The sequence below is a fragment of the Procambarus clarkii genome, chromosome 50, assembly GCF_040958095.1.
Source record: "Procambarus clarkii isolate CNS0578487 chromosome 50, FALCON_Pclarkii_2.0, whole genome shotgun sequence".
Classification (NCBI taxonomy): Eukaryota; Metazoa; Arthropoda; class Malacostraca; order Decapoda; family Cambaridae; genus Procambarus; species Procambarus clarkii.
Window position 1 is genome coordinate 32102372 of NC_091199.1, and position 22100 is coordinate 32124471.

At 47.4% G+C, this 22100-nt stretch overlaps 1 protein-coding gene across 2 annotated transcripts; it reads right to left on the reverse strand.

Moving 5' to 3' along the window:
- Positions 1 to 8036: 8036 nt before the first annotated feature.
- On the reverse strand, positions 8037 to 19756 carry LOC123756800 (latent-transforming growth factor beta-binding protein 4). Of its 2 annotated transcripts, none has more exons than XM_045740140.2 (7): positions 19654 to 19756; positions 15006 to 15078; positions 13859 to 13989; positions 12719 to 12833; positions 12138 to 12428; positions 10713 to 10840; positions 8037 to 9974 (listed from the first exon to the last, which is right to left on the reverse strand). In XM_045740140.2, the coding sequence occupies exons 1-7, from the start codon at positions 19739 to 19741 to the stop codon at positions 9937 to 9939; spliced, it is 864 nt and encodes a 287-aa protein (XP_045596096.2). In that variant the 5' UTR covers positions 19742 to 19756; the 3' UTR covers positions 8037 to 9936. The 2 variants fall into 2 exon arrangements, with proteins under 2 accessions (XP_045596096.2, XP_069159730.1); XM_069303629.1 differs by lacking the exon at positions 19654 to 19756 and adding an exon at positions 15940 to 16367.
- Between the last annotated feature and the right edge of the window lie 2344 nt (positions 19757 to 22100).

The following is a 22100-nucleotide window of genomic DNA, read 5'->3' on the forward strand; positions in this document are numbered from 1 at the left end:
AAAAATCACGCTCAGGAGTCAAATTTCCGACGTTTCAGACATTTTGAAAACTGCAGGAAGGGGGTTTGGGCAAAATATGACCCATCGCCGTTTACAGTAATTGGCATTTTTTCGGTATGAAACGTAGTAATTTGAAACTGAAAATAGGTGCAGAGAGTCAGAATTCGGCTCAAAAATCATGCTCAGGAGTCAAATTTCCGACATTTCAGACATTATGAAAACTGCAGGGGGGTTTGGGCAAAATATGACCCATCGCCGTTTACAGTAATTGGCATATTTTCGGTATGAAACGTCGTAATTTGAAACTGAAAATAGGCGCAGAGAGTCAGAATTCGGGTCAAAAATCACCCTCAGGAGTCAAATTTCCGACATTTCAGACATTTTGAAAACTGCAGGAGGGTTTGGGCAAAATATGACCCATCGCCGTTTTCAGTAATTGGCATATTTTCGGTATGAAACGTCGTAATTTGAAACTGAAAATAGGTGCAGAGAGTCAGAATTCGGATAAAAAATCACGCTCAGGAGTCAAATTACCGACATTTCAGACATTTTGAAAACTGCAGGGGGGTTTGGGCAAAATATGACCCATCGCTGTTTACAGTAATTGGCATATTTTCGGTATGAAACGTCGTAATTTGAAACTGAAAATAGGCGCAGAGAGTCAGAATACGGCTCAAAAATCACGCTCAGGAGTCAAATTTCCGACATTTCAGACATTTTGAAAACTGCAGGGGGGTTTGGGCAAAATATGACCCATCGCCGTTTACAGTAATTGGTATATTTTCAGTATGAAACGTCGTAATTTGAAACTGAAAATAGGCGCAGAGAGTCAGGATTCGGCTCAAAAATCACGCTCAGGAGTCAAATTTCCGACATTTCGGACATTTTGAAAACTGCAGGGGTGGGGGGGGCGGGGTTGGGCAAAATATGACCCATCGCCGTTTACAGTAATATGCATATTTTTGGTATGAAACGTCGTAATTTGAAACTGAAAATAGGCGCAGAGAGTCAGAATACGGCTCCAAAATCATGCTCACGAGTCAAATTTCCGAAATTTCAGACATTTTGAAAACTAAAGGGGGGGGGGTTGGGCAAAATATGACCCATTGCCGTTTTCAGTAATTGGCATATTTTCGGTATGAAACGTCGTAATTTGAAACTGAAAATAGGTGCAGAGAGTCAGAATACGGCTGAAAAATCACGCTCAGGAGTCAAATTTCCGACATTTCAGACATTTTGAAAACTGCAGGGGGGTTTGGGCAAAATATGACCCATCGCCGTTTTCAGTAACTGGCATATTTTCGGTATGAAACGTCGTAATTTGAAACTGAAAATAGGCTCAGAGTGTCAGAATAAGGCTCAAAAATCACGCTCAGGAGTCAAATTTCCGACGTTTCAGACATTTTGAAAACTGCAGGGGGGTTTGGGCAAAATATGACCCATCGCCGTTTTCAGTAATTGGCATATTTTCGGTATGAAAGGTCGTAATTTGAAACTGAAAATAGGTGAAGAGAGTCTGAATTCGGCTCAAAAATCACGCTCAGAAGTCAAATTTCCGACATTTCAGACATTTTGAAAACTGCAGGGGGGTTTGGGCAAAATATGACCCATCGCAGTTTTCAGTAATTGGCATATTTTCGGTATAAAAAGTCGTAATTTGAAACTGAAAATAGGTGCAGAGAGTCCGAATTCGGATAAAAAATCACACTCAGGAGTCAAATTTCCGACATTTCAGACATTTTGAAAACTGCAGGGGGGTTTGGGCAAAATATGACCCATCGCCGTTTTCAGTAATTGGCATATTTTCGGTATGAAACGTCGTAATTTGAAACTGAAAATAGGTGCAGAGAGTCAGAATTCGGCTCAAAAATCACGCTCAGGAGTCAAATTTCCGACATTTCAGACATTTTGAAAACTGCAGGGGCGTTAGGGCAAAATATGACCCATCGCCGTTAACAGTAATTGGCCTATTTTCGGTATGAAACGTCGTAATTTGAAACTAAAAAGAGGCGCCGAGAGTCAGAATTCGGCTCAAAAATCATGCTCAGGAGTCAAATTTCCGACATTTCAGACATTTTGAAAACTGCAGGGGGGTTTGGGCAAAATATGACCCATCGCTGTTTTCAGTAATTGGCATATTTTCGGTATAAAAAGTCGTAATTTGAAACTGAAAATAGGTGCAGAGAGTCAGAATTCGGCTCAAAACTCATGCTCAGGAGTCAAATTTCCGACATTTCAGACATTTTAAAAACTGCAGGGGGGTTTGGGCAAAATATGACCCATCGCAGTTTTCAGTAATTGGCATATTTTCGGTATAAAAAGTCGTAATTTGAAACTGAAAAAAAGGTGCAGAGAGTCAGAATTCGGATAAAAAAACACGCTCAGGAGTCAAATTTCCGACATTTCAGACATTTTGAAAACTGCAGGGGGGTTTGGGCAAAATATGAGCCATCGCCGTTTTCAGTAATTGGCATATTTTAGGTATGAAACGTCGTAATTTGAAACTGAAAATAGGTGCATAGTGTCAGAATTCGGCTCAAAAATCATGCTCAGGAGTCAAATTTCCGACATTTCAGACATTTTAAAAACTGCAGGGGGGTTTGGGGAAAATATGACCCATCGCCGTTTTCAGTAATTGGCATATTTTCGGTATGAAACGTCGTAATTTGAAACTGAAAATAGGTGCAGAGAGTCAGAATTCGGCTCAAAAATCATGCTCAGGAGTCAAATTTCCGACATTTCAGACGTTTTGAAAACTGCAGGGGGGTTTGGGCAAAATATGACCCATCGCCGTTTTCAGTAATTGGCATTTTTCATTAATTGGTCGATTTTTGCCGCTAGCGGCCAAAAACCGCGCGATTTTCGCTGCTAGCGACCAAAAACCGCGCGATTTTTGCCACTAGTGGCCAAAAATCTGGCGATTTTTGCTGCTAGCGGCGAAAATCACCCGATTTTTTCCCTCCAGCGGCGAAATTCGCCATATTTTTACCCGCTAGCGGCCAAAAATCGCACGGTTTTTGGTCGCTAGCAGCGAAAATCGCGCGGTTTTTGGCCGCTAGCGGCAAAAATCGACCGACTTTCGCCGCTAGCGTCGAAAATAGGGGCTATTTTCGCCGTTAGCGCCCAAAAACGAGCGATTTTCGCCGTTAGTGGGCAAAAATCGCGCGATTTTCGCAGCTAGTGGCCAAAAAAGGGGCTATTTTCGCCGCTAGCGGCCAAAAAACGTGCGAATTTCGGCGCTACTGGCCAAAAATCGCGCGATTTTTGCCGGTAGCGGGCAAAAATCGGGCGAATTTCGCCGCTGGAGGGAAAAAATCGGGCGATTTTCGCCGCTAGCGGCCAAAATCGCTCGATTTTTGGCCGCTAGATGCGAAAATCGCGCTGTTTCTGGCCGCTAGCGGCGAAAATCGCTAGATTTTTGGCCGCTTGCGGCGAAATTCGCACGATTTTTGGCCGCTAGTGGCAAAAATCGAGCAATTTTTGGCCTTTACCTGCGAAAATCGCGCGATTTATGGCAGCCAGCTGCGAAAATCGCGCGATTTTTGGCCGCTAGCGGCGAAAATAGCCCCTTATTTGGCCGATAGCGGCCAAAAATCGTACGATTTTCGCATCTGGCGGGCAAAAATCACATGGTTTTTGGCCGCTAGCGGCGAAAATCGCGCTGTTTTCACCGCGAGCGGCCAAAAATCGTGCGAATTTCGCTGCTAGCGGCCAAAAATCGCGTGATTTTCGCGGCTAGTGGCCAAAAACCATGCGATTTTCGCAGCTGGCGGGCAAAAATCGCGCGATTTTCGCCGCTATTGGCCAAAAACCGCGCGATTTTCGCCGCTAGCGGCCAAAAACCGTGCAATTTTCGCCACTAGCGGCCAAAAATCGCGCGATTTTCGCCGCTATCGGCCAAAAACCGCGTGATTTTCAAAGGTAGCCTCCAAAAATCGGGCGATTTTTGCCGCTAACGGCCGAAAACCGCGCTATTTTCGACGCTAGCGGCCAGAAACCATGCGATTTTTGCAGCTGGCGGGCAAATATCGCGCGAATTTCGCCGCTACCTACCAAAAATCGACCGATTTTCGCAGCTAGCGGCCAAAAAAGGGTCTATTTTCGCCGCTAGCGGCCAAAAATGGGGCAATTTTCGCCGCTAGCGGCCAAAAATGGGGCAATTTTCGCCGCTAGCGGCTAAAAATCGTGCAAATTTTGCCGCTAGCGGCCAAAAATCGTGCGAATTTCGCCACTAGCGGCCAAAAATCGCGCGATTTTCGCCGCTAGCGGCCAGAAACTATTCGATTTTTGCAGCTTTCGGGCAAAAATAGCGCGATTTTCGCCGCTACCGGCCAAAAACCGCGCGATTTTCGCCGCTAGCGGCCAAAAACCATGTGATTTTCGCAGCTGGCGGGCAAAAATCGCGATTTTCACCGCTACCAGCCAAAAATAGCGCGATTTTCGCCGCTAGCGGCCAAAAACCGTGCGATTTTCGCCGCTAGCGGCCAAAAATCGGGCGATTTTTGCCGCTAACGGCCGAAAACAGCGCTATTTTCGACGCTAGCGGCCAGAAACCATGCGATTTTTGCAGCTGGCGGGCAAAAATCCTGCGAATTTCGCCGCTACCTGCCAAAAACCGCGCGGATTTCGCCGCTAGCGGCCAAAAACCATAAGATTTTCGCAGCTAGCGGGCAAAAATCGCGTGATTTTCGCCGTTACCGGCCATAAACCGCGTGATTTTTGCCGCTAGCGGCCAAAAACCGTGCGATTTTCACAGCTGGCGGGCAAAAATCGCGTGATTTTCGCCGCTACCGGCCAAAAACCGCGTGATTTTCGCAGCTAGCGGCCAAAAACCGTGCGATTTTCACAGCTGGCGGGCAAAAATCGCGCGATTTAAGCCGCTAGCGGCCAAAAATCGTGCAAATTTCGCCGCTAGCGGCCAAAAATCGTGCGAATTTCGCCGCTAGCGGCCAAAAAATGCGCGATTTTCGCCGCTAGCGGCCAGAAACTATGCGATTTTTGCAGCTGGCGGGCAAAAATAGCGCGATTTTCGCAGCTACCGGCCAAAAACCGCGCGATTTTCGCCGCTAGCGGCCAAAAACCGCGCGATTTTCGCCGCTAGCGGCCAAAAACCATGCGATTTTCGCAGCTGGCTGGCAAAAATTGCGATTTTCGCTGCTACCGGCCAAAAATAGCGTGATTTTCGCCGCTAGCGGCCAAAAACCGTGCGATTTTAGCCGCTAGCAGCCAAAAATCGGGCGATTTTTGCCGCTAACGGCCGATAACCGCGCTATTTTCGACGCTAGCGGCCAGAAACCATGCGATTTTTGCAGCTGGCGGGCAAAAATCGTGCGAATTTCGCCGCTACTTGCCAAAAATCGTCCGATTTTCGCCGCTAACGGCCGAAAAAGGGGTTATTTTCGCTGCTAGCGGCCAAAAATGGGGCGATTTTCGCCGGTAGCGGCCAAAAATCGTGCGAATTTCGCCGCTAGCGGTCAAAAAATGCGCGATTTTCACAGCTGGCGGCCAGAAACTATGCGATTTTTGCAGCTGGCGGGCAAAAATAGCGCGATTTTCGCCGCTACCGGCCAAAAACCGCGCGTTTTTCGCCGCTAGCGTCCAAAAACCATGCGATTTTTGCAGCTGGCAGGCAAAAATCGCGATTTTCGCCGCTACCGGCCAAAAATAGCGCGATTTTCGCCGCTAGCGGCCAAAAACCGTGCGGTTTTCGCCGCTAGCGACCAAAAATCGGGTGATTTTTGCCGCTAACGGCCAAAAACCGCGCTATTTTCGAAGCTAGCGGCCAGAAACCATGCGATTTTTGCAGGTGGCGGGCAAAAAATCACGCGAATTTTGCCGCTACCTGCCAAAAACCGCTCGATTTTCGCCGCTAGCGGCCAAAAACCATGCGATTTCCGCAGCTGGCGGGCAAAAATCGCGTGATTTTCGCCGCTACCGGCCAAAAACCGCATGATTTTCGCCGGTAGCGGCCAAAAACCGTGCGATTTTTACAGCTGGCGGGCAAAAATCGTGCGATTTACGCCGCTACCGGCCAAAAACCGCGCGTTTTTCGCCGCTAGCGGCCAAACACCATGCGATTTTCGCAGCTGGCGGGCAAAAATCGCGATTTTCGCCGCTACCGGCCAAAAATAGCGCGATTTTCGTCGATAGCAGCTAAAAACTGTGAGATTTTCGCCGCTAGCGGCCAAAAATCGTGCGACTTTGTCCGCTAGCGGCCAAAAATCGTGCGATTTTCGCCTCTAGCGGCCAGAAACTATGCGATATTTGCAGCTTGCGGGCAAAAATAGCGCGATTTTCGCCGCTAGCGGCCAAAAACCGTGCGAATTTCGCCGCTAGCGGCCAAAAATCGCGCGATTTTCGCCGCTAGCGCCCAGAAACTATGCGATTTTTACAGCTGGCGGGCAAAAATCGCGCGAATTTCGCTGCTACCTGCCAAAAACCGCGCGATTTTCGCCGCTAGCGGCCACAAGCCATGCGATTTTCGCAGCTGGCGGGCTAAAATCGCGTGATTTTCGCCGCTACCGGCCAAAAACTGGGTGATTGTCGCCGCTAGCGGCCAAAAACCGTGCGATTTTCACAGCTGGCGGGCAAAAATCGCGCGATTTAAGCCGCTACCGGCCAAAAATCTGCGATTTAAGCCGCTAGCGGCCAAAAATCGTGCAAATTTCGCCGCTAGCGGCCACAAATGGGGCGATTTTCGCCGCTAGCGGCCAAAAATCGTGCAAATTTCGCCGCTATTGGCCAAAAACCGTGCGATTTTCGCCGCTATCGGCCAAAAATCGGCGATTTTTGCCGCTAACGGCCAAAAACCGCGCTATTTTCGACGCTAGCGGCCAGAAACCATGCGATTTTCGCAGCTGGCGGGCAAAAATCGCGCGAATTTCGCCGCTACTTGCCAAAAATCGACCGATTTTCGCCGCTAGCGGCCAGAAAAGGGGCTATTTTCGCCGCTAGCGGCCAAAAATGGGGCGATTTTCGCCGCTAGCGGCCAAAAACCGTGCGATTTTCGCAGCTAGCGGGCAAAAATCGCGCGATTTTCGCCGCTAGCAACCAAAAATCGGGCATTTTTTGCCGCTAACGGCCGAATACCGCGCTATTTTCGCCGCTAGCGGCCAAAAATCGGACGATTTTCGCCGCTAGCAGCCAAAAATCGCCCGATTTTTGACCGCTAGCGGCAAACTAATCTGCAAACTACTTTACAAAGTAGCGAAAGTAGCCCAATTTTGGGCTACAATGTAGCGAATGTAGCCCAATTTTCGAGTTCAAAGTAGCCAAATTTTGGGCTACAAAGTAGCAAAAGTAGCTCAATTTTAGGCTACAAAGTAGCCCAATTTCGGGCTACAAAGTAGCGAAAGTAGCCCAATTTTGCGAAATTTTTGCGCAAATTTAGCGAAAGTAGCCCAATTTTGCGAAATTTTTGCGCAAATTTAGCGAAAGTAGCCCAATTTTGGCCTACAAAGTAGCCCAATTTTGGGCTACAAACTAGCGAAAGTAGCCCAATTTTGGGCTACAAAGTAGCGAAGTAGCCCAATTTTGGGCTACAAAGTAGCGAAAGTAGCCCAATTTTGGGCTACAAAGTAGCTATATATGATTATACACTGAGGCGCTGGAAAAGGAAGCTGGCAGCTCTAGGGTCTCTTGTTGTTTCAATTAGCCTAGAACCCAGTTCCTTAAAAAAAAAACTGGTGGCACTCTTATCCCCAGTCGCCGTGTGTCTCAGAAGCAATAGGGACAAAATTTTAATGGTGATCCAGTTCTCTGTAATTACAGGACTTGGCTGATTTCCTTTGAGTGGCAGCGCCACCTGGTTGTGCAACACTGAAGTTAATGTAGGTGTTAGCCCTGGTTGTTAGGCACCTGTAGTCCCATACCAACTGCTTGCTATTCTTTCACTTTACTGTTCTCAGCTGTGACAAATTTCACTACATAAAAAAGGAACAAGTGAGGAAGATATACCTCTTACTCCTCCTCCTTCCTGTACAACTAACTACACACAAAACCAATCTCTTGCAGCAGGATAAAGTCAAAACACAATCAAAGCTCAAATGTAATATATATTTTGTACTTTAGTTAAGACTTATACCTAAAATATGTATGACTTTATTAAGCACTTTAAACCATTTTTCTTAAAGAAAAAAATATATATCCTAGATCCTGGCAGCAATAAAGTTGAAGTAATACATAGAGAGAGAGAGAGTGGTAATACAATTATAATTTAAACACATGTAAGCATGTGTTTAGGCTTACAGTAAAAAAAATAGTTGCAATAAGTATGTCTTGAATTGAACGTCAGTCTTAATATTTGTAGTAATGATTGAAGTAATCACAACAGTTTTCAAATTATTGGTAAAATTATTGGTTTGTACTACAAAAGAAGTCCCTGTACTTGTCCTCCAACCTGGAGGGGTACTGTACGTGCTCCTCCAGGCTGGAGGGGTACTGTACGTGCTCCTCCGGGCTGGAGGGGTACCTGTACGTGCTCCTCCGGGCTGGAGGGGTACCTGTACGTGCTCCTCCAGGCTTTAGGAGTACCTGCACGTGCTCCTCCAGGCTGGAGGGGTACTGTACGTGCTCCTCCGGGCTGGACGGGTACCTGCACGTGCTCCTCCAGGCTGGAGGGGTACTGTACGTGCTCCTCCGGGCTGGAGGGGTACCTGTACGTGCTCCTCCAGGCTGGAGGGGTACCTGCACGTGCTCCTCCAGGCTGGAGGGGTACCTGCACGTGCTCCTCCAGGCTGGAGGGGTACCTGCACGTGCTCCTCCAGGCTGGAGGGGTACCTGCACGTGCTCCTCCAGGCTGGAGGGGTACCTGCACGTGCTCCTCCAGGCTGGAGGGGTACTGTACGTGCTCCTCCAGCCTTGAGGAGTACCTGTACTGCAACTAATAGAAACTCATTTCACCAGTGGAAATTACTAAAAGTAGGTACAGAATAATGAAATATCACTTATGATCAATCACAGCAATCATATAGAGGAGAGGGAAGGATACAGGGAATGAAGGAGGGAGATAGAGAGGGAGCGAGGGAGGAAGGGGAAGAAAGGAGAGGTGGGGAAAAAGTAATAGAACCAGGAGGCGGATTGAAATGCCTTATCTAGCATAATAGCCTTCAATATAGCTCTATTTTCCTATAGGAAAATAAGCACTGAAGATCTTGCAGGTATAGAATGTTCATCTTTCTTCACTCACACTACTACTTTATAATATAAAATATAATGTATATATAATATACTCATACATGCTTTTTACAAAAATAGTTTAGGCGAAACTTACAATTTCTCAAAGTTACGAAAGCTTTCTCGGTAAAACTGTCTCATTTCACCAAATTTGGCTGGCGAGGATTTGATGAAAACGAGCACTTGCCTTCCCATATGCGGGGATCTGACTGCTGAAAGCTCTCAATGTTTTCAAACTAATGGTACAACAGCTGGGTGTATTAAAATGGAAGTCAGGCAACTGCTTAACACCGGGACGCAGTTTTGGGCAGCTTGGAGCACAAGACCGCAACTTTTCAATATATTTCTTCAACTTCTCTACATTTTGACAGTATTCGTTATGAGGGAGTTTCTATGCGATGCCGCTTGATACACTCTTAAATTATGGGTTTTTGAGGTGATGATAATATACGTAATTGAGAGAGAGAGAGAGAGAGAGAAGGAGAGAGAGCGCACTGAGACTAGCAGAGGTTGAGTAGATCTATATCGCCAGTATAGTTAAAAAACACATTTAAATGCTCATCGAGCCGGCGTATGTGTAGGATCATCTGGTGATCTTCTTCATCTGGTGTTCGAGAGGAGAATCCATGAATTGGAGCCGATTTGGTTGATCAGAAAGTTCGGCATTAAGCTTGACGTTTAACAGCGATTGGCTGACAGGTTTACGGGCTGACGGATGATTGACGTCTGATGTCTGGAGTGTCAATCATTCCATTGGTCTGGCTAGTAGTTCACAGGGTTCTTCTCGAAGTAGAAGGGATCTGTCAAACAAGAACGCAAGTTGAACACATTTTAATACTAAAAAATATTCCCGTTATAATCGCCAATTTATAACTTATCACCATCCGTTCTCCTGGCCAAATGTTCACTCACTATGAAGCCGCTTCATAGAGGAACAATCATTAAATTAGTATAGAACCGAACAAACACCTTTTAGGTCTTTCAACACTGAAAAATCCTAAGAGATTCAACGATTAAAACTCGGGGTCATCATTTGCAATACTTAACCAACAAATACTAATACAATTAAACATTAAATTCTAAATTAATGGCCAAGTATAAGAGAGAAAAGTTGAGATGTTGTTCAACTACTGTAACCTTGACCCCCATCCCCCCACAAGCACTGACCTACCACTTTAACAAGACCAACACCTCCTCGTCCCTATAATCCACGAGCACAGACTCCTGGAATCCTGGAGCCGGTCGGCCGAGCGGACAGCACGCTGGACTTGTGATCCTGTGGTCCTGGGTTCGATCCCAGGCGCCGGCGAGAAACAATGGTCAGAGTTTCTTTCACCCTATGCCCCTGTTACCTAGCAGTAAAATAGGTACCTGGGTGTTAGTCAGCTGTCACGGGCTGCTTCCTGGGGTTGGAGGCCTGGTCGAGGACCGGGCCGCGGGGACACTAAAAAAAGCCCCGAAATCATCTCAAGATAACCTATCTCAAGACTGCAGCAAGGCCTGCCCCGTCCTGCCCTCTACAAGGGGGGTCGACTTACTGTTGCTGTGAGGGAGGTTGGCGTAGGCGCAGCACTGGCTGTACACGTCGCAGCAGCGCCTCTGCTTGTCAGCTCCCAGCAGACTACAGTACTTGGCCTTGCAGTGCATCGCGTCCACCTTCCTGATGCTGTCGGTAGAGACGAGAAATGAGGTCATGTTAAGCGAGTCTACGTGAGGTGATTAAGTGACGTGAGGGGGAGGTGGGGTGATATGTTGATGTGATGCGATATGTTGTGAGGTGATGTTAGAATATGTAATCTGTTTGGCAGCCGGATGCTGTATTTGGAAACTTTCCTTATCAAGACTACTCATATCCCAGTCGATAGAGCTACAGCCTCACGCACGTGGGGTCCACGTTCGAGACCCGCACAACCCAGGTGAAAGCCCCCTACAGGAGGTTAAAACCCCCCCACAGGAGATTTAAACCCCCCCACAGGAGGTTAAAACCCCCCCACAGGAGATTTAAACCCCCCACAGGAGGTTAAAACCCCCCCACAGGAGGTTAAAACCCCCCCACAGGAAGTTAAAACCCCCCCACAGGAGGTCAAAACCCCCCCCACAGGAGGTCAAAACCCCCCACAGGAGGTTAAAACCCCCCACAGGAGGTTAAAACCCCCCACAGGAGGTTAAAACCCCCCACAGGAGGTTAAAACCCCCCACAGGAGGTTAAAACCCCCCACAGGAGGTTAAAGCCCCCTACAAGAGTTTCAAGACCCCCACAGGAGGTTAAAAAAAAAAAACCCACGAGGTTAAAGCCCCCTACAGGAGTTTCAAGACCCCCACAGGAGGTTAAAGATCCCTACAGGAGGTTAAAGCCCCCTACAGGAGTTTCAAGACCCCCACAGGAGGTTAACCCCCCCCCACAGGAGGTTAAAGCCCCCTACAGGAGGTTAAAGCCCCCCACAGGAGGTCAAAACCCCCCCACAGGAGGTCAAAACCCCCCCCCACAGGAGGTCAAAACCCCCCCACAGGAGGTCAAAACCCCCCCACAGGAGGTCAAAACCCCCCACAGGAGGTCAAAACCCCCCCCACAGGAGGTTAAAACCCCCCCACAGGAGGTCAAAACCCCCCCACAGGAGGTCAAAACCCTCCACAGGAGGTTAAAACCCCCCACAGGAGGTCAAACCCCCCCCCACAGGAGGTCAAAAACCCCCCCACAGGAGGTCAAAACCCCCCCACAGGAGGTCAAAACCCCCCACAGGAGGTCAAAACCCCCCACAGGAGGTCAAAACCCCCCCCACAGGAGGTCAAAACCCCCCCACAGGAGGTTAAAACCCCCCACAGGAGGTCAAACCCCCCCCCCCCCCCCACAGGAGGTCAAAACCCCCCACAGGAGGTCAAAACCCCCCACAGGAGGTCAAAACCCCCCACAGGAGGTTAAAGCTCCCTACAGGAGGCACAACAGACGATGACCTCTCACGCACACGTCATTGTAGGTCCTCGGAGGTTGTTTAGAAGCGCCGGACGGTGGTCGAGGCTTGACCAGTGAGTAGCTAATGGGCGGCGGGCGCCTGGCTTGGGGCCTGGCTTGGGGCCTGGCTGTGGGCCTGGCTGTGGGCCTGGCTTGGGGCCTGGCTGTGGGCCTGGCTTGGGGCCTGGCTTGGGGCCTGGCTTGGGGCCTGGCTTGGGGCCTGGCTTGGGGCCTTGGGAGAGCTCCGGGTTGGGGCTGGTCCGCCTGAATGCGTGATGTCGAGGCTTCCTGGAGCGGCAAAGACCTGGAGGCCAGAAATGAAAGTTAGAATTAACGAACTTGGGTTGGATATATATACATGCGCCCACAGCAGACACTCCTCCCTCCCCCCTCCCCCCCTTCCCCTGTAGGTGTCTGCTGGGACACCAGAGTTAAGCAGATACAGGTAAACTCTCACCTTATTCCCAAGTGAACTTTATGATATACTGATCTAAATCAAAATATGGGATCAGTTAGTCTACAGGCGCACATGAGAATATTTTCTCCAACAACGAAATCTTGTTAACAAGAACGTGGTAACTGTTAATGAGACACCTTGATGGGGGATTTCTTGCTACTGCTGAAGGCTTTTGTGACGCCTCTGGAGGTTTTATCGGCACTAAGAACAGCTCTTGAGTATTTGACAGTGGTTCCTCGAAGGAGAACGGACCTGAAGATTAAAGAACAAAAATTATATTATAAATGTTAAAGGCATTATTTATATATTTTAAATAACTTAACCAAAGATAATAATAAATCATAATGTTTTCTATTTGCGACTGTTCTCTGACTTACCTGCTTTTTAATTAATACTAATATGACATGTTAAATTGTGCTGATATGTAAGTACAAATGTGACTTACCACGTCGATAGTCAATATTCAGCATGAAAATTCTGTACGTTTAATTTTCTAAACAAAAAAAGTTAAGAACATAAGACTGAAGGTAAATGCAGAAGGCCTATTGGCCCATACCAGGTAGTTCCTCTTTATCATTCCTTTATTCCTACCTTATCTCATTCATATACATGTCCAACCTACTCTTGAAACAATCAAGGAATCTTACTTTTATTATGTTACGCGGCAATTTGTTCCACACAAATCAACAACCCTGTTACCGAAGGCCTTAGTTAAGTGAGGGTGTTGGACTGGCTGAGGTGAGTGAATGGACCACGTCTTGACCGGAATCTTCGAACGTAATTAAGTTCATATAAGTACAAATGTGACTTATCCCGCTGCTAGTAAGTTAGTATTAAGTTAAACCTTGCGAGCCATGAGGATGAAGCTGATTTACGCGTGCGCAGGAGTCGAACTCTTCTCTCCGAGATAAAAAAAAAACCAGACAGACAGGTTGGCAGACAGGGAGATTAACGGACAGACACACATACATGTTGCATATATTCATGTAAATATATGCACGCTGTTGCACGGTCACCTGCATCAGTGGGCGAGAAGAGCTGAAATACCTGCCACGAGGCACGTAATACCCATCCCAGGAAGCTGATATATTAGTCAAGATATACTATTGATGCATTGGTCATGACATACTTTCCATGCAAATGCGATATAGCCCAAAAGGGCTTATATGCATCCTTTAAAGTGCTAATATATCCACCATAGGGCCGTTATACTCACCGTGGTGCCGATACACTCTCAGTGGAGCTTGGCATACCCGCCTTGGGACTGATATACTCACCCTGGGGGCTGACATACTCGACGTAGGCGCAGCAGCGGCGGTAGGTCACACAACAGCCCTTCCAGCGGGCAGGGGGCATGATCCCACAGAGTGAGGCGCGGCAGAACTCCTCTCCCCAGCTGTCCACAGCTCTGAGTACAAAGAAATTTGCGTGAGAGGGCATAGGAATGTATGATAAAACAGGAACAGGCATGACAAGGCATGGGAGGGCGTAGGAAGAACACGAGATGGTGTGAGAGAACATGAGAAAGCATGGTAAGAAAATAGAAAGGGTGGAAAGAGGGTATGAGAGGGGTGAAAGAGGGTTAATGGCATATAGAAGGAGAGAGAGAGAAAGGTAGTCGAGTAATCGACCGGATGACGCAAAGATTATTTTAATGGGAAAATGTTTTTTTTTTTAAATTGCCAATTTAAATGTGGATATTTCTCTGACACTTTATCATCAATTTTTTTGAACATTATACCAAACATTGTCTCATGTCTGTTCTCCTTTCTTCTCCTCTCCTCTGTCCTCTCTGTCTGTCTCTCTCTCTCTCCTTCCCCCTTTCTCTAACACGACACACACACACACACACACACACACACACTGGCGCGGATGGGATACGAGGTCAAGGAGCTGAGATACGAGGACAAGAAGGTGATATACGTGGAGAAGCAGCTGGAACATAAGGTCAAGGAACTGGGATACCAGGACACACACACACACACACACACACACACACACACACACACACACACACACACACACACACACACACACAGGTAGGGGCCTCGTAGCCTGGTGGATAGCGCGCAGGACTCTTAATTCTGTGGCGTGGGTTCGATTCCCGCACGAGGCAGAAACAAATGGGCAAAGTTTCTTTCACCCTAAGTGCCCCTGTTACCTAGCAGTAAATAGGTACCTGGGAGTTAGTCAGCTGTCACGGGCTGCTTCCTGGGGTGTGTGTGTGTGGTGTGGGTAAAAAAAAAAAAAAAAAAGGTAGTAAACAGTTGAGAGGCTGGGCCGAAAGAGCAAAGCTCAACCCCCGCAAAAACACAACTAGTAAACACACACACACACAGTTCCTTTACTCATTGAGTAGCGGCAAGACTCACCAGGCGAGCTCAGGCACTCACCATTAACCCTCACGAGAGCTCAGACACTCACCTTGCTGGCTGTAGGACCTGGAGGGAGGTGGTGATGGTGAGGATGGTGCCTATGACGCTACGCATGGTGTCTGCTGTGATGATAGTGAGAGAAGTGGTTAGTGAAGGTGACCTAAGGGGAGTACATGTATATACATACACACAGTTCCTCTAGTATATACATACATGTATGTACTAGAGGAAGTTCACGTTTATGTAAAACTAAATTTTGTTTATAAAATTATATGTTTTCCATTTACGTAAAATAATTAAACTCATAACGACTATTAAAACTATATAATTATCTAAAAAAAATCTCCGTGCAATGATTAGTGTTGTGGTTTACTCACTATTACGTCGTATGGATTAATCAGTGTGGATTAATATAACTTTCTGGAGTACTGGCGTATACCCACCGGCTTATGGTTAAATCCACATTGTTTCTCTTAAATCCACACAGGGGAGAGAGATTATCCTTATTATCCAACAAGAGGTTATTGACTCCAGACCCCAACACTGAGTGAGTGACTCCAGAGTGGTTTAGAGACGTTCAGGTTACCTTACCTTGAGGTGCTTCCGGGGCTTAGCGTCCCCGCGGCCCGGTCGTCGACCAGGCCTCCTTGGCCTGGTTAACGTAATTATCAGAACAAAACTATTTGACCAGAACAGCCGTACTTACGATACATGGAAGGGATACGAGGACCAGGTGCTGGGATACGAGGTCAAGGCGGTAGGATACGAGGACAAGGCGGTAGGATACGAGGTCAAGAAGGTGATATACGTGGACAAGGCGGTGGGATACGAGAACAAGGACCTGGGATAAGGAACTAGGTCACAAGGACGGTGTGAAGAAACTATGCCCAATCTTCAGGGATTGAACACCAACTCTTCATGAAGGGCGGCTGTCGCTGTACCCAACTGTCCAAATGAATGGAGTTTGGCGGAAACGAACGCACCTGATTTGGCAGAGATGCATACAAGAGAAGATGGTCGAGAGGAAGAACACGCAGCCAGGTAACGTGCGGACGAGTGAGTTGCGGACGAGCGAGTGTATTGCGGACGAGTGAGGGAGCAGCAGTATACACAACACACCGGATATCCACATCTGTGTGTGTGTGTGTGTGTGTGTGTGTGTGTGTGTGTGTGTGTGTGTGTGTGTGTGTGTGTGTGTGTATTTACTATTTGTGTCTGCAGAATCGAGCTATTATCTCTTGGACTCTCGATACAAGCCTAACGTGTATATGTATTTACTGTGTATATGTATATATGTATACACTGATCTTTTGTCCAGGTATCCAGTTCCTTCACACCGTTCTTGTGACCTAGTTCCTTGTCCTCGTATTCCAGGTCCTTGTCCTCGTATCCCAGGTCCTGTCGGGGACTGGCTGCCTGTCCCCCCGAAAAATTATTATTACGTAACGTGTATTCATCAAGTATTTCCACGACCACTTACGAAACATTTAGATCCTTTTTTTCGCCCCAAGCACTAAGAGGTTGAAGACATTTTGCTAAGAAAAAATGCATTGGCTATATATTGGGTTGCATTTCGCATCAGTTGTGTATGTACTCTTCAATATGGACTCGCCTAAATGTGCTTCTAGAGTCGTGCGATAGCTCCTGAGCCCAGTGTGTGTCACATCTGGCCGGATACACAAAAGTGTTCTAGCTGCGCTAATCTCTGGAGCATCCTGAACGGTTTACTCTTAATGGAAACTCTCTATATGGAGCTTACATTTAAACAGATCAATTTCTCCCCCTATTTAAACATATTTATAGCTCTCCTCCACATGTATGCTTTTGCTAAACCTTGAGAAACAGTGAAAAATGGCGATTTTGATCTGGTTTACTGGTAAGTATGGTGTATGTTGTGTAACTGGGACGGTTTACATGTGTGTGTGTGTGTGTGTGTGTGGGGGGGGGGGATCAGGGGACATCCGGCAGGGGATGTGATGCTTAAATGTTACAGGTTGGGGACAGATGTGTGTGTGTATGTGTGTATGTATGTGTATGTATGTGTATGTATGTGTATGTATGTGTGTGTATGTATGTGTGTGTATGTGTGTATGTATGTGTATGTGTGTGTGTATGTGTGTATGTGTATGTGTATGTATGTGTATGTGTATGTATGTGTATGTATGTGTATGTATGTGTATGTGTATATATGTATGTATGTGTGTATGTATGTGTGTGTGTGTATGTGTGTGTGTGTGTATGTGTATGTATGTGTATGTATGTGTATGTGTATGTGTATGTATGTGTATGTATGTGTATGTATGTGTATGTGTGTATGTATGTGTATATGTGTGTAAAACAACATTCCTCACCCCCCCCCACACTCCACCCCTCTCCCTCCCTTTCTCTCCCTTACAAGAATCCCCCCCCTCACACCCCCTCCACCAGAGCCCAGCCCACTCTGGTATTAATGACGACCACCTCTTCCATCGGTGCTCTGTGAGGGCGGCCGAGACCACCTTTGTAGCGGCAGGTCCCTGGCCAAACAGACGAGGGCAGAGCGCGAAGCCACTATTCTTCCTCACTCCTTGTAACTTCAAATATTTGAGGGGGGAGGGGGTGGTGGTGGATTCCCTGAGGGGCCCCAGCCGGGTGCAGCCCTCCATGGGGGCTCCCTAAGGGACTCCCTCTTCAGTCCTCATTTGCCGGGGGTAACCGAAGATAAACAGGTAACACACCGGAGGAAGTTGTGTTTCCTAGCGGTGTGTGTAGATCAGATCCATCCTCTATCGTGTTATGGACTGCAGTTGCCTTGTTCGAGTCCTAAGAGAGGACTGGTGGGGGGGTTTAGGAGTCGGTGTGTGTGTGTGTGTGTGTGTGTGTGTGTGTGTGTGTGTGTGTGTGTGTGTGTGTGTGTGTGTGTGTGTGTGTGTGTTGGTGTTAGTGGGTTGGGGGCAGGTCTAGTGAGGGGGTGAGGGGGGAAGGAGGGCTTGAGGTGATAGGAGAGGGGGATGTGGAGATGCGGATATGAGAATGTTTATGCTTTGATGGGGGGGGGGGGGGGGGGTTGTCATGACGTTGGTTAGGGGTGGGGAAGTGGTGGTGTGGGGGTAGTGGGGTGAAAGGGAGGGTGCTGTAGTGGAGTTGGTGGAGGTTCTAAGGGAGTTTGGGCGGGGTTCTTGGAGGCGAGTTTTGTTAGTTTCTGTACTTCAAAGAACAGCTTAATGGTAAGGGGGGGAGGGGGGGGGGGTTAGGTGTGTGTTAAACAAAGGAAGGGGTGGGGGGGGTGGGGGGGACAAGGTCGTTGTTCTGGAGAAAGGTAGTGGTGATTGTGGTGGGTTGTGGTAGTGATTGTGGTGGGGTTGTGGTGGTGATTGTGGGGGTTGTGGTGGTGATTGTGGTGGTGATTGTGGTGGTGATTGTGGTGGGGTTGTGGTGGGGTTGTGGTGGTGATTGTGGTGGGGTTGTGGTGGTGATTGGGGTAGAAGGGGTGATGGGCTGTGTGGTATCGATCGATAGTTGTAATCATAAAGATAGTATAAAAAGTAAAGACATATCCTCGGTAATATTTACAGCAAATAAAGTGTTAGCACTTATGGTATGAGTTAATGGTAAGATCCTGAGGTACAAGTCTCCACACGGGGTAAAATTAGCCTAACTATTCACTTAATACATTAAGGATGTATTAGTTTTTGCCCGTGATATATAAAGCTTTGTCATAAAAGTATGGTTTTAGCCCCTATTGAAACTTTCTAAGTCCCTTACAGAGAGAGAGAGAGAGAGAAGAGAGAAGAGAGGAGAGAGGAGAGAGAGAGAGAGAGAGAGAGAGAGAGAGAGAGAGAGAGAGAGAGAGAGAGAGGGAGGGGGGGGGGGGGGGGCAGGCACCAGAATTTACCCTTGTGAGACACCAACGTTAAAGACTTGAGAGGATGAGACAGCGTTACCGAAGGAAACTAAACAGCTGTGGTGCCTTAAATAGCTCTCAGCCAGTTCAGGACGCAGTGCTAACTCACAATGTTTTGACCTTGCGCGAGCAGTGTTGTCCTTAAGGTTTATGAAAATTTCAGTTATTTAAAATAGTTTAGAAACCATAGTTATTTACGATTAATGAAAGGTCTTTGGTTTTTAAAATTTGTAAAGAGCCTTACTCCTCACGACTGCAAAGGAATTGTCGTTAAAGACCTTTAGAACACATGCTATTTAAAGGCTCTGTTTTATAAGACTGTTAAATGACCGTTAGTTGTTTTAAGATTGTTAATTCCCTCCCCCCCCCCTCTCTCTCTCTCTCTCTCTCCCTCCCTCCCTCACCCTTCTACCCCCATTCCTCTACGACATCCCCCTCCCACGTACATTCAATGTTGACAAACATGGAAAGTCAGACCAAAGCAGAGCATCGTAAACAGTGAGGTCAGTCAGTCGGACACTCAACACATCCAGTGAATCATTTAATAATCTATGGATTCACGGTTGCCTTCCCACACACATTCCCCGCCCTCCCCTTCCCACACATACACCCACTCACCGTCCCATCACCCATATATCCATCCATCTATCCATCTATCCGCTCATCCGAACAGTTCCCCCGCCTTCCAACCGACTCATTCATTATCCACCTCCCCGGCTATCCTCTAATTCCATTCCAGGCCATACCTATCTTCCCATTCCTGGAGCCCTTTGAGCTTCCAGGAGCGTCTCTGGGGACGCCGTCTGGATCTTACCTGGACCCTTCTGGTGGGGCGGACACAGCTCCCTCAACGTCTTGGACAGGTTGGCCAAGACGGTCTCTGATGGCTGGTGTGCCTTCATCTTCCCTTATTCTATCTCATCTCCCTCTCTCTTCCTCCTATTGATCTTCCGTTTCACTAGCCTCCTCCTCCTCCTCCTCCTCCTCCTCCTCCTCCTCCTCCTCAGGAGATGAAGGAGGCTTCACTGCGTTGACTGTGGCTGGAGTTTTGCCACCATGGATTTGCTGATCGGCCTTTGATGTGCGGGTTAACTTTGTGGAGTAATTTCGGCCCGTGTTGGCTGGGCCAAGTTGGTTAACAGTTTTTTTTTTTTTAGTGATCTTGTTAAGATTTTTTTTGTATTGATCTTTTCAGAGTAAATTTGTATTTTTTTAATTTGTTCCATCTTTTCCTCCTCTTCTCGGTTTTGTCCATCATCGTGCCGTAGTGGCACGTAGCTGTTTTTCTTCGTTTTGTTGTGGGTTTGTATCCACCGAGTGGTGCTAACCTGGCTGTGCTTGTTCGGTTGAGCTCCAGTTCTTGGATTCGTTTATCAACCTTTAATTGTTTTCCAATGTGTGTGTGTGTGTGTGTGTGTGTGTGTGTGTGTGTATGTGTGTGTGTGTGTGTGTGTGTGTGTGTGTGTGTGTGTGTGTGTGTGTGTGTGTGTGTGTGTATTTACTCTGTCTGCAGAATAGAGCTATTAGCTCCTGGACCCCGTCATTCTAACCAATCTATTTCTCTCTAACACATACACACATATTCCCAGGAAGCAGCCCGTAGCAGCTGTCTAACTCCCAGGTACCTATTTACTACTAGGGGAGAAGGATCATCAGGGTGAAAGAAACTCTGCCCATTTGTTTCCGCCTCCGTCGGGAATCGAACCAGGACCCCTTAGGACTACGACCCCAGAGCGCTGTCCACTCAGCCACTAGTATGTGTGTACTCACCTAGCTGTACTTGCGGGGGATGAGCTTTGGCTCTCTGGTCCCGCCTTTGGTCCTGTGTGTGTGTGTGTGTGTGTGTATGTATGTGTGTGTGTGTGTGTGTGTGTGTGTGTGTGTGTGTGTGTGTGTGTGTGTGTGTGTGTGTATGTGTGTGTGTGTATGTGTGTGTGTGTGTGTATGTGTGTGTGTATGTGTGTGTGTATGTGTGTGTGTGTATGTGTATGTGTGTATGTACTCACCTAGTATGCGTGCGTGCGTGCGTGCGCGTGTAGCCCTCCATGTCTCTATCCAAACTCACTGTTTAATTAAGGTAATTTGGCTGATGACTCGTACATCCTGTACTTGCAAAGGTAAAAACTGTTTTTCTATTAGCAAACTGGGCTTAATTACCTTTTTTCAGGTTTTTGTCCACTCTTTTAGTGCCGGTCTCCATGCTATGCTGAGTAATGCTGCAGTATTGACAGCAGCCGCAAGAGCAACAACTACAACAGTAAAGCAGTAAATACAACACCACCACCCACCCACAATAACAACAACAACAGTAGAGCAGCAAATACAATAACACCACCACCCACAATAACAACAACAACAGTAAAGCAGCAAATACAATAACACCACCACCCACAACAACACCACCAAGCAAAAACATAAATACACTTCAACAACAACAACCTGGAGCAATAGCGCCATGCAATAATACAACCTGCCAACACCACCACTATCACCGAGCAACAATAACAAATACACCGTGCAATAACTACAACACCCTGCAATAACACAACAAAAAACATGAAATTCAAAGAAAAACAGCAAAAAAAGGGGGACCCGAGTGCAATACAAGGCCTAAAGAGAACTATATAAACTCATGAGATCCTTCCATAAAGTAATTGTGAAGAGATCTCACCTGAAGTCGTTCTGCTGCTACTGCTGCTGCTGCTGCTGCTGCTGCTGCTGTGTTTGACGTCCATGATGGGAAGGCCTGTTATCCTCTGGAGGGTAATTAAGAACCACGACAACAGCCTATTGACCAGCCGGCAACTATAATTCAGCCCTGAACAATGCCCAAGGCTAAACTCGCAGGGAAGCGGTGAACAAGTACTCACCTAATTGTACTCACCTAATTGTGCTTGCGGGGGTTGAGCTCTGGCTCTTTGGTCCCGCCTCTCAACCGTCAATCAACTGGTGTACAGATTCCTGAGCCTATTGGGCTCTATCATATCTACATTTGAAACTGTGAATGGAGTCAGCCTCCACCACATCACTTCCTAATGCATTCCATTTGCTAACTACTCTGACACTGAAAAAGTTCTTTCTAACGTCTCTGTGGCTCATTTGGGTACTCAGCTTCCACCTGTGTCCCCTTGTTCGCGTCCCACCAGTGTTGAAAAGTTCGTCCTTGTTTACCCGGTCGATTCCCCTGAGGATTTTGTAGGTTGTGATCATGTCCCCCCTTACTCTTCTGTCTTCCAGTGTCGTGAGGTGCATTTCCCGCAG

Coding starts and splice junctions, on each gene's coding strand:
- LOC123756800 (XM_045740140.2), bottom strand. CDS start 19,741: ATGAAGGCACACCAGCCATCAGAGACCGTCTTGGCCAACCTGTCCAAG. Junction 15,079..19,653: donor GCCCCACCAGAAGGGTCCAG/GTAAGATCCAGA, acceptor CTATCATCACAG/CAGACACCATGCGTAGCGTC. Junction 9,975..10,712: donor CAACCTCCCTCACAGCAACA/GTAAGTCGACCC, acceptor CTTGTTTGACAG/ATCCCTTCTACTTCGAGAAG.